The sequence below is a fragment of the Mirounga angustirostris genome, unplaced genomic scaffold, assembly GCF_029215605.1.
Source record: "Mirounga angustirostris isolate CCGP_5_RB_7025 unplaced genomic scaffold, mMirAng1.0.hap1 SCAF_6, whole genome shotgun sequence".
NCBI lineage: Eukaryota > Metazoa > Chordata > Mammalia > Carnivora > Phocidae > Mirounga > Mirounga angustirostris.
The window spans coordinates 102,078,604-102,096,099 of NW_026991714.1; the positions used below are offsets into that span (position 1 = coordinate 102,078,604).

The 17,496-nt window shown below is 36.1% G+C and overlaps 1 protein-coding gene across 1 annotated transcript in view; it reads left to right on the forward strand.

Moving 5' to 3' along the window:
* Positions 1-17,496, forward strand: part of MCU (mitochondrial calcium uniporter) — a 201,401-nt gene that overhangs the window by 154,655 nt on the left and 29,250 nt on the right. Inside the window, exon 2 of the mRNA XM_045878043.3 lies at positions 6,114-6,183. Within this exon, the coding sequence (XP_045733999.1) occupies positions 6,114-6,183 (70 nt within the window). The remainder of the gene's footprint in view (positions 1-6,113; positions 6,184-17,496) is intronic.

Below are 17,496 nucleotides of genomic sequence, written 5' to 3' on the forward strand. Positions count from 1 at the left end.
TTTCGACCTGATAAGATTTTAGTTCTTTTTTTCTCTAGAGTAGGGGATTCTCTAGTGTTTTCTATCCTTTTTTCAAGGCCAGCTAATATCTTTATAATCATTGTTTTAAATTCTAGTTTAGACATCTTACTTATATCCATATTGATTAAATTCCTGGCAGTGAGTACTACCTCCTGTTCTTTCTTTTGGGTCATTTTCTCCATCTTGTCATTTTGTCCAGAAAAGAAAAGAAGAAAGAGAAAAAAAAAAAAACAACAAAAATAATAACAATCACAACAATAGAAAACAAAACAAAACTAGATCCTGGGTGTGTTTGGTCTGCTTGTTAAACTAGATACCCAAATAAGAAAGAAAAACATGTATATGTGTATATGTAAATGTGTGTATAAATACTGTATATAAATACAATGAAAGGAAACAAAAAATATATAAAGTATGTATAAAAATTAAAAAATAAAAAAATGAAAAATAAAATAACTGGAAACATACCAGTAGACTAAAGAATGGCATATACTGTTTTCCCCAAGAGCTGAAGTTTTGCAGCCCTCAATGATCAGTAAACTTGGTGTGATTGAATTAATTGTGCTGGTCTTCTGGGGGAAGGGCCTGTTGCACTGATTCTCAGGTGGATTTGCCCGAGTGGAAAAGTGCCTCCAGTGCTCAGAGAGGCTGGGGCTTGGTGTAAGCAGCTCCAGACTCCACTAGGTGGCACTGTTTTGCTCCCTGAAGGCTTTCGGCCCTAATGGGCTCCATAAATATGGCTGCACCGTGCTCTCTAGCGCCGGAGCTGAAAATTACCCTCCTTCAGTGAGCCCTCACAGAAAAGCATTCAATTACTCTTGTCTCCCCAGTTTCCGTCAGAATTCTGTTCACCCGGCCTGTGACTGAGCATTTTTATCCAGGCATGTGACTGAATTTCAAAACTCCAAATTTTAGGGACTCCCATGGCACTGACCCTCGCTGCTCCGTGGGGAGGGGGTCTTACCAGCCTTCTGCCTTTTGCTGGATTCTGCCCAGGAAAGCGGTTGCAGAACTGTGCAGTAGTTTGCAGTTTATGGCAACACAAGCAGAGAGCTGGCACCTAGACTTGCTTTTCTCCAGCCAGCTTCCCTGCTCCTATGCCTGGGAACTCTGCCCCACTCAGGTACCCCCTGTTGTTCTTGAGATCCCTGGGATCCTGAGACCATACTGTCACACCTGGGATTTTGCCCCACTTTGCTACCTGAGCACCTTTGAGCCAGGGACGCCCTCCCTCTCCCCCGCTGTAGCAGACTTCTAAAAGTTCTGATTTTGCACTCCACTGCTTAGAATACTTGGCAGTAGCCTCCTTAAGCAGGCTCCCATCCCTCCGCCATATCATCACTATATCACACCGGATTGAAGCCTCCGCACCTCCTACCTCCCAAACTGGTCTCTTTTCTACTTGTAGACTTACAGCATCTGTATTTTCAGATCTCCGATTGATTTCTCAGGTGTTCAGAATGATCTGATAACGAAGTAGTTGTATTCGAGGGACAAGACAAACTTAGGGTCCCCCAACTACTCTGCCATCTTAACTGCTGGGATGGACATTTTAAATGGGTAGCCAGAGTAGGCCTCACTCAGAAAGTGAAATTTGAGCAAACATTTGAAGGAAGTGAGGGGGCCTGATAGTTTCCTGGAGAAATAATATTCTGATCAGAAATAATAACTATTGCAGAAGTCTTGAAGCAGGAGCATAGCTGGTGCATACAAGAAACAGGACAGAGTCTTGAAGGGCTAAAGCAGAATAATTGAGAGGGAGAGGGATAAGAGATGAAGTCCGAGAGATAATAGGGTATCTGATAACATCAGGCCTTAAAGACAGTTAAAAGAACTTAGACTTTTACTCTGAAATAACTACTAAACCAAATTAAACTTTCCATATTATCAGAAGAAAAACATGTGTAACTAAAATAAAGCAAGCCCAAACCACTTAGTAAACTATTTTGAAGAAGAAAGAGCAGCAATAAAAACAAAGCGTTAAGTTTTTATAGCATAATATTTGATGACTGAAAGATTAAATATATATTACATTAATACATGTAAGTAGGCTAAACTTTCCCATTAAACGATTCCCAGATTAGATCACAAAAAATTATTTAAGATTTTTAAAATTTTTATTTATTTGACAGAGACACAGCCAGCGAGAGAGGGAACATAAGCAGGGGGAGTGGGAGAGGGAGAAACAGGCTTTTCCGCTGAGCAGGGAGCCCGATGCGGGGCTCGATCCCTGGACCCTGGGATCATGACCTGAGCTGAAGGCAGACGCTTAACAACTGAGCCACCCAGGCGCCCACAAAAAAATTATTTAGAATCATTTCTAAAACAAACTCCAAAAGAATAACAAAATTAGAGGGCAGGTAAAGCATCACAGGCATATACAAACTAAAAACAAGTGTAGGGGCCATGAGCTTATTATTGGACAAGATTAGTACAATTAGTACTTAGTACAAGAAACATTTCATTAGGGAAAGGGACATATAGACAAGATCTGTGTGAAGAAAACCTTAAAATGTTTCTCAGTGACACAAATACAGACTTAACTGGAAAGGCTTACAAGGTTTTTGGATATGAAGACTCAAAATCTTATGGAAATCAGTTTCCCTTATGTTAATTGGAGTTAATGTGATCTCAATTTCAAAATAAAAAACAAGCAAAAAACTAGTTAACATTTATTAAACAGTTACTCTATGCCAGGCACTGTTCTAAATACTTTATATGTATTACATTTAGTCCTTGCAGCGAGTTTATGTGGTAGGTACTAGTATTATTCTTTGTCCATTTTTCAGTGAAGAAACTGAGGCACAAAGAGACTAATGAACTTATTCCAAGCTGAGGTTAGAGTAGATTATGAATCAGAATCTAAACTCAGGCAGGATGATTACAAATTCTGTGATTTTAGCCACTATGCTATTATACTGCTTTTGAAATTAATGGGATTGTGTGTTTGTGTTGTGTCACTAGACAAACTGACTCTAAGTTCAAGAGTTGAAGAATAACCAGGAAAATTCTTAAAGGAAAGTAATCAGGGAAAACTAGCCTACTACCCTCCCAGATACTAAAATATATTACAAAGCTAGAATGTTGAAATAATGTAGTCACTAGGGCATGAGCAGACAGATCAGTGGACAGAATAGTAATTCAGAAAAAGATCTAAATTTGTATAGGGATTTAGAAAATTACAAAGGTAGCATTTCAAATAAGAGGGGAAAATAAATTATTTAAATATGGGACCACCTGTGTTATTAGTGGGAAATTAGTTGGATTTCTACTTAACTTTAACCAAGATTAATTCCTAATGAATCAACGATTTAAACCTGAAAAATTAAACTAAAAGAAGCAAACGGAGAATGTTATATAATATTCTCAAAGTAGGGAAGGCCTCTAAGATTTATGACACAGGCCCCTTAAGTTAAAGAGAAGATTGCAACGTGTTCTGTTGACAAAGGGCTAATTTTCTTAGTATTTAAAGAACTTCTACAAAATAATATTCCAAGACCAAGAACTAAATTGAAAAAAGGGCAAAGGATGTAAATATTTAGTTCCTAGAAAAGCAAATACAATTAACTCATAGATAAAAATATGTAAAATTTTTCACTTTTAATACAAAAAATGCAAATTATAGCTATAGTGAAATACTGCTCAGCTTTGACACTGGCAATCTGTAGGTATGTGAATTCATGTTAATTTCCTGTAAATTGTTGAAAAACAATTTGGTAATAGCTTTCAAAATTTAAAGTGTATGTACCTTTAACTTGACACTTGAAGTATTTTATCCTCCAATATTGGTACCTACACGTAAGGATATTTATTCTAGTGTCATGTGTTAAAATAATAAAAGGTTGTCTGTCAATAGGCAATCATAAAAATGTACCATAAAATTTATTTAACCAATGTAATTTTATTCAGTCACTAAAAGTAGTGAGTTAAGTTAAAAAGAAAGCCAGATGAGTAATGGAACTCTAGCATGCTACCATTTGTGTTTTTAAAAATCCCTGCAGATACACACAAGCTTGTATATGTATAACACTGTCTTTGATAGGATATTCAGATTTAACGAGGTACCTCTGGAGAGAACTGTGTTGCTGGGCCACAGGGATGTGAGGAAGACCATCATTAAGAGTAAAAGACTTAATTTTTATTCAGTTTTTGTTTTTTGAATTTTATATCATGTACCTGTTTTATCTATTCAAAAGAAATAACTTAAGCATTTTAAATAAAATTATATTGCTAGAAGGTACCTAAGCATAGTCGAATAAAAAGACCTGCAGAGGATAAGACCAAGGCCCTGTGTGTTTTGTGTAGGAGATGGTTAGCAGTATTGAGACCTGGATTCTAAATCCTGATTCTGCCTAATGTGTGACTCTTAGTCAGTTTCCCTCTGTGGGTCTCACTTTTCTCATTTGTAGAATAAGGGGTAGGATTCATCTTCCCCTGTCTTCATCATTAGTTTTCAAACCACTTTATGAAGTCCCAGGATTCTTTGGATCCCCTTATGGGGCTCAAGCAGAGGATCGGGATTGTGGGGTTTCCCAGCACATCCATCTTTAACCAGAGCATCCCCAAATCAGTGTGTAAAATTAAATTTAACTAAATGTTTTGAAACTTAAAAAAAAAAAAAGTCTGAAAGTCACAGTGAAATAATTGTATGTATTAACTTAAAGATTCTCAACAGCATGCAAACACATTAGAGTATCATGATCAGCTATGAACTAAGTCTAGTAATTTCAAATGATTACAGTAGTCCCCCCTTATCCGTGGTTTCACTTTCAGTTACCCACAGTCCACCGCAGTCCAGAAGCAGATGCTCTTCCTTCTGACATATGGTCAGAAGGTCATTAGTAGTTTAACACTAGGTCACAGTGCCTACGTCATTCACCTCATCTCATCTCTTCATGTAGGCATTTTTATTGTTTCACATCATCACAAGAAGGGTGAGTGCAGTACAGTAAGATACTTTGAGAGACCACATTTATTTAACTATTACAGTATATTTTTACAGTTCTATTTTATCATTAGCTATTGTTGCTAATCTCCTGTGCCTAATTCTTAAATTAAACTTTTAAGTATGTATGTATAAGAAAAAAACATACAGGGTTCAGTACCTTACGTAGTTTCAGGTATCCGCTGAGGGATCTTGGGACATAGCCCCTGTGAGTAAGAGGGGACTGCTGTATTTACATTTTTAGTAAATGTCAGTCCCATATTTCTGCGTGCTTTCTTAGGTTGGAAGGAGGCGGGAATTGATGTTCACATGAAGGATATAAAGCCTGTTACGCATCATGGTTGAGTTAAGATATATCTTGTCATAGAGTCCTAAATGATTTTTCTTTTTTAGGGCTGATGGAGTGGAATATAGTATCTGCCTCAGAGGCAGACATTGTTTTTTAGTCAGTTAATGCCTTCCTTTAATACTTGCTGTGGCTGGGAAAGTAAAAGGTACAAAGGGATAAATGAATCATTTGACAAGTCAAAAACATTTAATACTCTTTTTGAAACTTAGTTTAATTGTGAGAAACTAAATTCTAGACCTAAATCTACAAAATGACAATACATTGGAGAAGGTAGTAAGATTATAAGTGATTTCCTTCTTATATTCAGAAAAAGGAAATTACTAGGGACTCTAGGAGTGAGGCTGCTTGACCAAGTTTTAAAATTAAAAAAAAAAAAAAGAAAAGGAAAGTGAACAGAAAGACTAGATCTCAACCCAATAACAGCAAATTCATGATACAACTACTTAACACCTAGGTATGAAGGAAATGCAGGTCTAAAAGCTAGCAAGAGGAGGAAACATGAAAGTTTAGTTTAGACTTGGTAGCCCTTAAAACCAATATTGAGTGCTTAAAAAGTAGATGAAAAAGCAATTGTGTGATATGTGTATATGTAAATATGTTTGTATAAAATTTTGAAAACAAACCAAAATATTCATCACTGTGATCTTAAGATGATATGAGTTTGACTTTCTTAAACTATATTTTCAAACTTTTCTACAAAGAATACATATTACTTAAATAATCAAAAAGTTATTTATCATATACATACACATTTGTTGCTCTGTCCTGACCGTGGATGTGTCTTTTTGTATTTTCTAGGTGCACCAGAGGCTCTCTTCTTGGCAGAATTTGGGAGTTGTTTATTGCAGTACTGTTGTGCCCTCTGATGGTGAGTTTTGGCAAATCCATTTTTTATGTATATTTTTTTTCCTTAACTCAATATTTTTCATTCTCTAACATATAAATTTATAAATCATACTCCTTCACTTAAGATGGACTTGGAATCAGAGAAGATGGGGGTGGGGCAGTGTTAAAGAAGAGAGATAAAATTTGAATGAAGATGCAGTGAATTTAGAGGAGAGATCAGAAAGAAAAACTAAATAGACGCATCAAATTTTCATAGATCATGGAATGTTATTATCTCATCTTTTCATTTATGTTTTAAAACTGGGCACATAGGTAATGTGAAGATCACAGAAGCACCATCTTTAGTTTTTCCTAACCATTGGACCTTCCTTTTATGGATCACGATCAAACTCTCCAGCCCCTTCGTATCTTCGGCGCCTAGACAGAAGCAATTCAAAATCTGAGACCTCCTGCCCTGATTGTTTTTTCTTTCCCTTAAACTCAGGGCTGTGATACCCTTCTTTGATGTGAGAAAGAATGAACAGATGTTTGGGGATCACATACAGTCCTTTGTGAATGTACATGATGCTGCAAACTGGCAACAGGATGGAGGCGTGGTTGTTGTTACAGTAGTGGGGGAATGTGTTTACAACCTTACTGTCATTTCTCTTACCCAGTATTGCACATCTACAGTTTATATTGTTTGCTTAGGGTTGAATGTTATATATATTTCCTCTGTATCAAGTTTAGTTTGATAGAATTCAAATTTCAACCTTATAAACATTAATTTATAGACAAAGCAGCCGTCAAAAGAGCATCTAGCAAACTTATAGACACCTAAAGTGAAGAAGCCTCAGAGGAATTTTGAAAGTCCTAGGATCCACTCTTACTCCTCAGAATAGATATTTGCATTGTTATCAGAACCCTCCCCCCACCCAAAGCTGTTTAAACTTATGCAGTTGCTATTACCCCATATGGAAGTATTTCAATAATGTAACAATGGTACAGTTGTACTGGGGTATCTGGATGAATATTATTCTAGGACATAAATGCTAGTAGGTTGCCCTATGTTGCATAAGGGGTTGAAAAGATACGTACTTCAAAAAAAAAAAAGTGACTGCCCAAATTCCTACCAATACTATTGCCCTACCTAAGAAAACCAACTCCTTATTAGTTATCAAGAAATAGAAGCACATAATTGATTTAATGCAACTCATTGTCCTTACTATCCCCAAATTATACATCTTTCTTATTTTTACTTCTAAACCAATTTTACCTTAGGTCTGTATAGCATATGAGAAAATTGCCTAATACACAGCTACTACTTCAGTAGTAAACATCTCTGCTGTCATTCATTGCTCTTAGTTGAGGCTGCTGGATCATATTCTGTATTAAATGAGGACCCCCATTTTTTAAAAATACAAAATCTAAAATACCACATTATATATATGCAACTCGTATACATGCCTTATCTATACTTCCTTTCAGTAATTGCTTATTGTGTTGTTTGACGGATCTTCTAATCATGACTATAATACCTGATATAAAGGGTATATATTATCTTAAATGTTTAACCTTTTTTTTTTTTAAGATTTTATTTATTTATTTGAGAGAGAGAATGAGATAGAGAGAGCATGAGAGGGGGGAGGGTCAGAGGGAGAAGCAGACTCCCTGCTGAGCAGGGAGCCCGATGTGGGACTCAGTTCTGGGACTCCAGGATCATGACCTGAGCCGAAGGCATCCTCTTAACCAACTGAGCCACCCGAGCACCCAATGTTTAACCTTCTTACCAAAGCAGTCTAAAAGGTTCTTAGTTTTTCTTACATCACAAATATTTTTGAAGATCTGGTGAAAGCTCTAGACTCTTTCTTTAGAGAAAAGTTATATATATACATAGGAAATTTTACACATAATTTCTTAATGATGCAGACTCCCTCAAACCAGCTCACGGACCCTCAGTTGGAGAACCACTTTGGATACCTGGCGCACAGGCGCACACATATGTACCCACACCCATACCCGTGTTCCCTTTCAGGAGAGGCATTATGCTTAGAGGTTAAGAAACAAGTTTGGAGTCAAGCAGACCTTGGTTTATATCCCAGTTTCACCATTTAACCACCTTATAACCTTAGGCAAGGTAATTAGCTTCTCAAAGCGCTTTTCTCATCTGTGAAATGGTGAAAATAGTGAAAGTACCACCTCAGAGAGAAAAATGTACTTACCCTGAAGAAATGGTACTTGTCCACCAGAAATACTGACTCTATAAACAGTGTTGGTGGTAGTGTTAAAGCCCTCTAATCTAAAAAATGTGGCTTGAGGCTTCTCATTTTAATTTCTCTGTGTCCCTGATCCTCAACTATAAAATGACTAACAGTGAAATCTTTATGATTGCATTGTTTATACCTACTTAAGATCTCCAGAGCCTTCAGGGGGTTTCCCTTCATGTTAATGAAAGTTAAGGGTGAGAGTAATTCTGCTACAGACAGGCTGAATGTATAATTGATCATCCAACCCAGGATACTTTTGAGGATGAAAAGGGGACAACCAGAGTTTTCCTGACAATTTTTAATAGTATAAGCCAGGATGTATCTTCACCTTAGCAATTGGGAAAGTGCCAAAGGTGCTCTAGAGTAAGAACAAGGAAAATAATCTCTTCTAGCTGTCTTCATTTCTCTATCCAGAATGTAATGCTACTAAATTAACCCTGTATTGAGAATTGTGGTAGACAGTTGTATTTATTTTGTAGTTAACAAAAGGTACAAGATTTCTTACAAGAATTGTTTGAGGGCAAATAATTCTAGTAATGAAAGGTTATTGAAAATTCCTGTTTAAGAATAAACAATCAGGGTGTCTGGGTGGTTCAGTCAGTTAAGCATCTGCTTAAACAATCATCTGTTTAATCAGCCCAAGTATAGATAATATATAAATTCTTAACCTAAGGTCTATGGATGGTATGGAGAACTAAGTATGTGCCCCAACTTTTTCTTTGTTTTTTGTCCTGTTACTTTTTTTTAAAGCTTTATTGTGATAAATTTTACATACCATAAAATTCACGTATCGTGTCATAGCATCGTAACAGTCCGGCTTTAGACTACTTCCTTCACCCCTTAAAGTTTCCTTATTCCTGTTTTGCAGTCAGTCCCTTCTCCTACCTTCTGCCTCAGACAACCACTAATCTACTTTCTGCCTCTAATAATTAAATCTTTTCCAAAAATGTCATATAAATGGATTCCTATAATATGTAGTCTTTTGCATATCATAATGCTCTTGAGGTTTATCCCTATTGTAGTGGGTGGTGGACAAGTACCATTTCTTCAGGGTAAATACACAAGGTCAGTGGGTGTTTCAGTTCTTCCCTTTATTTTTACTGCTGAGAAATATTCTAGTATATGGAAATATCACATTTTGTTTATTCACCAAGTGAGAGATGTTTGGATTGTTTTCCATTTTGGACTGTTAACACTGCTGGTATCAACATTTGCTTATAAGTCTGTGTGAACATATGTTTTCATTTCTCTTGGGTAGGTACTTAGTGGAATGGCTGAATTATATGGTATATACTTGACTTTTGGAGAAATTACAAGACTATTTTCCACAGTGGCTGTACTACTTTGCATTCCCACTGGCAACATACAAGGGTTCCAGTTTCCCTGTATCCTCCCCAACACTTATTTGGATCAATCTTCTTGATTATAGATATTTTAGTGGATATGTAGTATTATTTCATTGTGTGTTTTTTTTTTTTTTAATTTTATTTATTTGAGAGAGAGTGGGAGAGAGAACATAAGCCAGGGGGCGGGATAGGGAGGGGTAGGGGGAGAGGAAGAAGCAGACTGCCCGCTGAGCAGGGAGCCCGACTTGGGGCTCAGTCCCAATCCTGGGATCACGACCTGAGCCAAAAGCAGATGCTCAACTGACTGAGCCACCCAGGCACCCCTCTTTATGGTTTTAATTTACATTTCACTGATGACTAATGATACTGAGCATCTTTTATTTTTTTAAGATTTTATTTATTTATTAGAGAGAGAGAGAGCATGAGCAGGGGGAGGGGCAGAGGGAGAAGCCGACTCCTCGCTGAGTGGGGAGCCCAACTCAGGGCTCAATCCCAGGACCCCAGGATCATGACCTGAGCCAAAGGCAGAAGCTTAACCAACTGAGCCACCCAGGCATCCCGATGTTGAGCATCTTTTAATGTGCTTATTAGCCATTCAAATATTTTCTTTAGTAAAGCATTCAAACTTTTTGCCCATTTAAAAAAATTGACCATCTTAGTATTGATTGGTAAGGATTCTTTATATATTGTAGAGCCTTTCCTGTTGCTTTTCAAATAGTTTTGGGAAAAAGAAAGATTCGTTTGAGTCATCTTGTTTTATTAATGGCCACTCCTATACACATTTGGAAATTCTGTATTTATTGTCATCATGTTGAGGGCACAAACTACCCCACTACTATCTTTCATTCCAACTTTTTAAAAACTTGACAACAAAAAAGAAATGAAAGTAATAAAATCACCTAATCACCAAAGATGATAGAACACAAAGCCTTAGTTTTTTAATGTGGCAGAGTTCTCACCAACCTAAGTATGAAGTTGGGAAAGCTGAAAGAGCTTATAGTTTTCCATTTTTTAAATATATCTTACAGTTTGGATTTTTTGTTGTAAGTAGAAGTTTCAGTTAGGAACTACCAAAATGTGATTGAATTTGTTCTTTCACAAAAACCTTTTTTGAAAAGGTTCTATAAAATTGACTTTCACATTGCCAAGAAGAGCTGCCACGTGAAATTGGAAAGACCTTTAAGTTTTATGTGCTGACAGTTTTGAACTGACTTAGCTTGGAGTAGAAGCAAATTTATGTCAAATTTCAGATGATGTCATCCATTCTAGGATACCTATCATTTATTCCAATAATTTGAAGTTTTGAAGGAATTAGCAATTGTCCCATTTCCCTCCAGAATACAACTTGATGAAACTACTGATTTGTTCTAAGGAGTTAGTTCCTAGTTTTTGTCTGTTAATAAGCGTGTTGACACAGTCCAAGAAAAATCTCAAATATGTGAGATTCTCTTACAGAAATTAGACAGGCTGTTAACATTAATGGTCGTTCCCATCTTTGAAAGATTGTTAAATTTCTTTGCCAAAATAACTACCAGAAAAAAAAATTTTTTTTGACACTAAGGAAGATCTTGGTACTCTGCACAGATGGTGCATCTTCCAAGCTTAGAAACATGCATATTTATATTGCCTCAGAGAAGAAAGGAGCCCCACCCATTGTAATAATACATTGGGTTTCTTTTTTTTCATTGGCACATACTAGAGTTGAAGTCTCTTCCAACAGCCCTAAAGGAAGCCTTGCCTGCTACCATAGAAGTAATCACCATCATGAGAAGAAGATTTTATCAAAATAGAATATTTTCCTTTGCTTGATTAAACTTTGGACAGGAGTTTTGCTTTTTAAGAAGAGAGAAAAATTAGTACAAGAGTTTACTTATGGCTTGATTTATTCGGAGGTATTTAGGATTTTATGAATAAGCATAACTTCCAATTTAAGCTTTTAGTCATTATTGCGAATTTGATAGAACAATCATGATGAGCTCCTTTAACCAACAGTAATTAGAAATAGACAACATTGTGAATTTCCCAACTGATGGGGGAAGTTTCCCTGGGGCTGGTCATGAATGGAAAGCTGTATCAGTTTCTCTATAAGAATTGAAAAACCTCAGGGCTCTTGAAGATTACTTCCACTCAGAAACCTTAAAATCGAATTTTGGATTTGTGTAGTCTTTTCTTTTGACACTGCATCAAAACAGTGATATGAATTCACTTCTAAGAGTCTTAGGAAATTCTTAGGCTCCTTGCACATACCTAGCCTACCATCATCATCTGGCAAAAGTGAGCTGTGTTTATATTTGTTACTACATATCTTTCTCAGTCTCAGAATTTTCACTTCTTTTCATGAAAACAAAAAGGCACAACCTTTTAGATAGCAAAGATGATATTCAAGTTAACCATGTTCCAAAACCAGGCCATTGTGTGACTTCTTTATGCAAACCAAACAATAGCAGCCTTGTAATTGAAATGGTTTTTTTTATGTAGAATTAGTTTATTTTTATTAATTTGTACAATATCTCTTTAGAAAAATAGGAGATGGCCATTAATTTGGGGTTAAAAATGAGGAAAATACTTTAGTTTTTGTCAACATTTATTTCAAAAATATGACAATGTAGTAGTCTGCTTGGGCTGCCATAACAAAATAGCATAGGCTGGGTGGCTTAAACAACAAAAATTTATTTTTTCACAGTTCTGGAGGCTAGAAGTCTGAGGCATGGGTGCCAGCATGGTCTGGTTCTGGTAAGAACTCCATGAGCTGGCAGATAGCTACTTTCTCTCTGTGTTCTCACATGGTGGGGAGTGGGGAGAGTTCTTACTCTTCTTATAAATCCACACTCCTAACAGATTGGGGCCTGTCCTTTGTCCTTTATGACCTCATTTAACGGTAGTTACTTCCTAACAACCCATCTCCAGATAGTCACACCTATGAATTGGGCGGGGGCACAAATTCAGTCCATAACAGGCAATGTGAAGGAGATCAGTTTCTGATGCAATAAAATAAATTGTATCTAAAATTTTTATGTATAAATTGTTTGAATATTTTCAGGAAATAGGGCCAAGGGAGGAATCCATACCTTTATCAGTGTCTCAAAGAGGTCAATTATCCAAAAATACCAAGAAACATGGAATTGGTTTGTATAGTATGTACTGTTTTTCTTCTTGTTGCCCTCAGTGGAACAAGTCAGATTTGTTATCTTGAGATTTAAAGGCGTGATTGGATATATTCTATGATTTTACACTTTGTGTTAGGACTATAGTTTTTAGGAAAATCAAGAGAAACTATTAAAGGAGGCATTTTTTTTCACATATTCTCATTGAATCTTCTCAGCAGCCTTGTGACATACGAGAACCCCTACGTTATAAGTGAGAAAACTGAGGTACAGTTATATTCAGTAGTGTGCCCGTGGATTCAAGGTGTCTCCTGTGGTAGAACTTGAGAACTATCAAGCTGAGATTCCAAAACCATGCTTTTTCTGCTTACTCCACTGTCTGTACTTTAGGACTGTATTCTGCTTCTCACTACCCAGAAGTTAAAGTGGGCCAAAGGTCAAGGTTTAATAAAGTTACTTTCACAGCAGCACCATCAAAGGCATTGGTTTTAAAAGGAAAAAATGTTATAGTACTATATTGGGACAGGACTTCATTTTTATAAAAGGAAACAAATTTTTAATTCTCAGAAGAATGAGTACATGAATGAAAAGAAAGGAGGGGATGACCTTTTAGCACAAATGGTTTTGACATTTATGAGAAATATTTTCATGAATTCATTTTAGAAAAACCAGAATTAACAAAAGGTACATAGGTTGTATGGCTGTTTAACATCAGACTGATAATACCATATATTCAAAGATGGTTTATAACTGTGTTTTTCCAACTTTCATCAGTTAAGCCTCATAATAACTTCACAAAAATAGTTTTACATAGTTTACAGAGATTTGGTTGTACAAACACTGATTCACCTGAGGTACAAAGTGAAATATGTAGTTGATGTGATTAAAATTAATTTATAGGGGCGCCTGGGTGGCTCAGTTGGTTAAGCTTCCAACTCTCGGTTTCGGCTCAGTTCATGATCTCAGGGTCCTGAGATCAAGCATTGGGCTCTGCACTCAGCAAGGAGTCTGCTTGTCCCTCTCTTCTGCTCCTCCCCTGCTCTGTCTCTCCTAAATAAATAATTTAAATATTTTTTAAAAATTAATTTAGACTACTGGTTAGAAAGAAACAACTGGATTTATTAAGCTACTAAAGTTATGATTATATAATTGGGCTTTTTCATATTGCTGTGGAAAGATATTTCCTACATAAATATTTACATGGTTTTCAACATGAGTATTCTTCAAATGATGTTAAGATGTGACAGATTTAGTATATTTAATATATTATGAATAACGTAAAGAAAATTTCAGTGATCAATTTTCATAGTTAAATGGATTCTTCTGAGATTATTGTGAAGCAAGTACGTTTTGTTTATACATGTTAATTACAGATTTCAAGGATATTTTTGACATAATGTAATTTTGCAATAATGTAAGGTAGGACCTTACTATCACCAAAATAATATTTAGTTTATTCTATTAAAATGGTGATCTTATGTCTTCCCTAACATATAATTTAATGAGAAAGTGTATGGGCCTTTGGAATTATATTTATGAATGTGGAAGTGAGTATTAAAAATAAATTGTTTGAAGCTATCTAGGCATGATACTAGTAAAAAAAACTAAAACATATATTAGGAAGAATAAACTTTATTGAAGGACATAAAATAAGATAAAAATAAATGCAGAGCTATAACACATTAATGAATGTGAAGACAACATTGTAAAAATTGTCAGCTTCCCTCACATGAATTTATGAACTCCAGTGCAATGCTAATCTAAACCCCAACAGGAACTGCTGAACTTATTTAAACATTCATATGAAAGAATAACACTATACAAATACCTAAGATAAATTTGGAGTAGAAAAGGGGGGAAGGTTTGCCCAAACCACATATGAAGATGTATTTTTAAAACCATAATAATCAAAACAGTGAAATACTGGTTCAGGAAGATTGTAGGGTCAGATTAGAGAAACATTGCATATGTGGAAATTTGATGTGTGATAGAATTAGCACTGTAAATCAAGAGAAAAGGCAGACTATTCAATAAATACTGCTGTTAAAATTGACTTCTTACCTCACAAAAGTAAATTCCAGATGGCATAAGGAGTAAAATGTGAAACAAAGAGCTCAAAAAGGAAAAGAAAATTTGGCCAGATTTATATTGGAAACTAAAAACAAGGAGTGCTGTTAACTCTCTTAGCTTTCTTTTTCTTTATAATAAAGAACAAAAAAATCTGTTTTTTCAAGGGATGAATAAATTGTGGTATATTCCTACAGTAAAATTCTACATAGGACTTAAAATGAATGATCCAGAAATGTGATTCAATTTGGATAAATCTCAAAGCATTATTGAGCATAAAAGGCAAGTTGTAGAAGGTTGAATACAGTACAACCATTTGTGTAACATCTAAGTACATGCAATAACCATGCCATATTTATTTAATACCATATAGCAAATTATGGTCGTACTTAGTGGCTTAAAACAACAATAATCCTTTATTATCTCATGTTTTTATGGATTTGGAATTGAGGAGCAGTTTAGCTGGGCAATTCAGGATCTCATTGGGTTGCAATCCCATGTCAGCTAGGGTTGCAGTCATCTAAAGGTTTGACGGGGCTGGAGGATTCAATTCTAAGGTGGCTCACAACATGGCTGAGAAGTTGGTACTGGCTCTTGATAGGAGACTCCACTTCTTCTCAATGTTGGCTTCTCCATAGGGCTGCAGGATTGTTCTTGTGGCTACTGGGTTCCCTCAGAGAAAGTGATCCAAGAGAGCAAGACAGAAGCTACGGTCTTTTATGGCATAGCCTGGGAAGTTACACACCATCACAGCAGCTGTATTCTACTGATTTTACAGACCAGCCCTGATTTGATATGGGATGGGACCACACAAGGATGTCAATACCTAGAGGCAAGGATCATAGAGAGCCATCTTAAAGGCTGGCTTCCATATACTATATATGGTATATTGAGCTGCGTTTGTGTCTGTCTGTCTGTCTGTGTGTGTCTGCCTGCCTGTTTGTGTGTGTATCATGGATGGCGATGCTAAACACCAAAGACCAACTTCAAGAGAGTGGTTTCCTTTGGAAAAAGAAAGATTACTCTATTTAAATGTGGATAATATTTTGAACAGGAGCAAGGCTGGAATAAAGTAAGGAGTCCAATTATAATATAGCTGATAGAAGAAAGGTGTGGTGGCCTGGACTAAGAAGATGGTAGTAGTAGAGAGAATTGGAAGGATTAGAGATGTTAAGAAAATATAATGAAAGGACACGGTGACTGATTAGATATGAGGAATGTCATGTTCTGGTTCTAAGAGTAGTCGGGGATATCAGACAATTTTCTGGATTGGGCAGTAGTTAAATAATTGTGGTGTTATTGACTGAAATGAGATATGTCAGAGGTGAGTGGTTCAAGGAAGATTAATTCAATTTTAGGATTTTTTGAATTTGAGGTATGTGTACAGGAAACTCAGCAGACAGTTGAATATAGGTTTGGGACATATCAGCATTTAGATGGTACCTGGAGAGTATGGAAGACACGAGATTGCCTAGAGAGTATGTGGATTGAAAAGCACAGAAACCAAGGACAAAGCACTTAGAAACTTTCAAAAGGGATGAATATAGGAAGAAGAACCTATGAAGGATAATGAGAAAGTGTAGACAGAAAGGTACAGAACAACCAGGAGAGTATGGAATCACCGAAGCCAAAAGGAAAACTTTTTATAAAGTGAAGGAGTAGGTTGACCTTGTTAGATGTTGCTAAAACAAGCAAGTTAATTCCTTCTTCAACCCCAAATGTCAGTTGTCCTTGCAGTTCTCTTCTTAGTCTGGAAAATCCCTTCCTTTTTGTTCTTATGCCTAAATCCAGCCATATTCTCCTTCTCAATATTCACATTGGTTGACCCATAATTTCCTGGCTCCTTTGAAGCACACTGCTGTAGAACATACTTAGATTATTTCTTATTTTATTGAAATGGAAATCAAAGCAAAAGATTAAACCCAACCAAAGAACTACCTGATGCAATTTACACTTAAAAAGAGTATTTGTCCCTAGAGAATAGGAGCTGTTAACTGTCAGTAGCTTGTAAATACCCATTGTGACTTTGCTACAACCAGCAGCTATTTTACATATTGTTAAACTTGAGGAACTTGGGTAATTGGTTTTGGTTGCAAACCAAGAAATCTGACATTTAATTACAATCTAGTGTGTGGCAAAGAAAGAGACCTGGGGATTTATTTCAAAAGCAGTATTATAATAAGGGTTTGTCAGTCCGGAAGTGTGTTATTCCATGCAGTTTCTCAGAGCTTTCATATTTCACTCCTTTGAAAGACTTCATGATCTTTAGTGTAAAAAGTGGCTGAGAAAGACCTTAATTTTCTCTGTTGACTTTATCTTAGTTATTTTAAAATAGTAACCCCTAAGCACTTAAACTGTGAAACTGATGCTTTAGTGAAATCTTCCATGCTTTTGTGTTTAAGACTCCCATCTTTTATTTAAATTCACCTCTGTCTGCTTCTTGAAATCTGTGGCTGAATAGTTTTTTTCACATATAGAAGGAAGATATGGCGGGGGGGAGGGGGCACAGAAATAAATAAGTTAGTCACCTAATTTTCTGATGCCATCATCATTACTGCCTATAGAAGAAGTG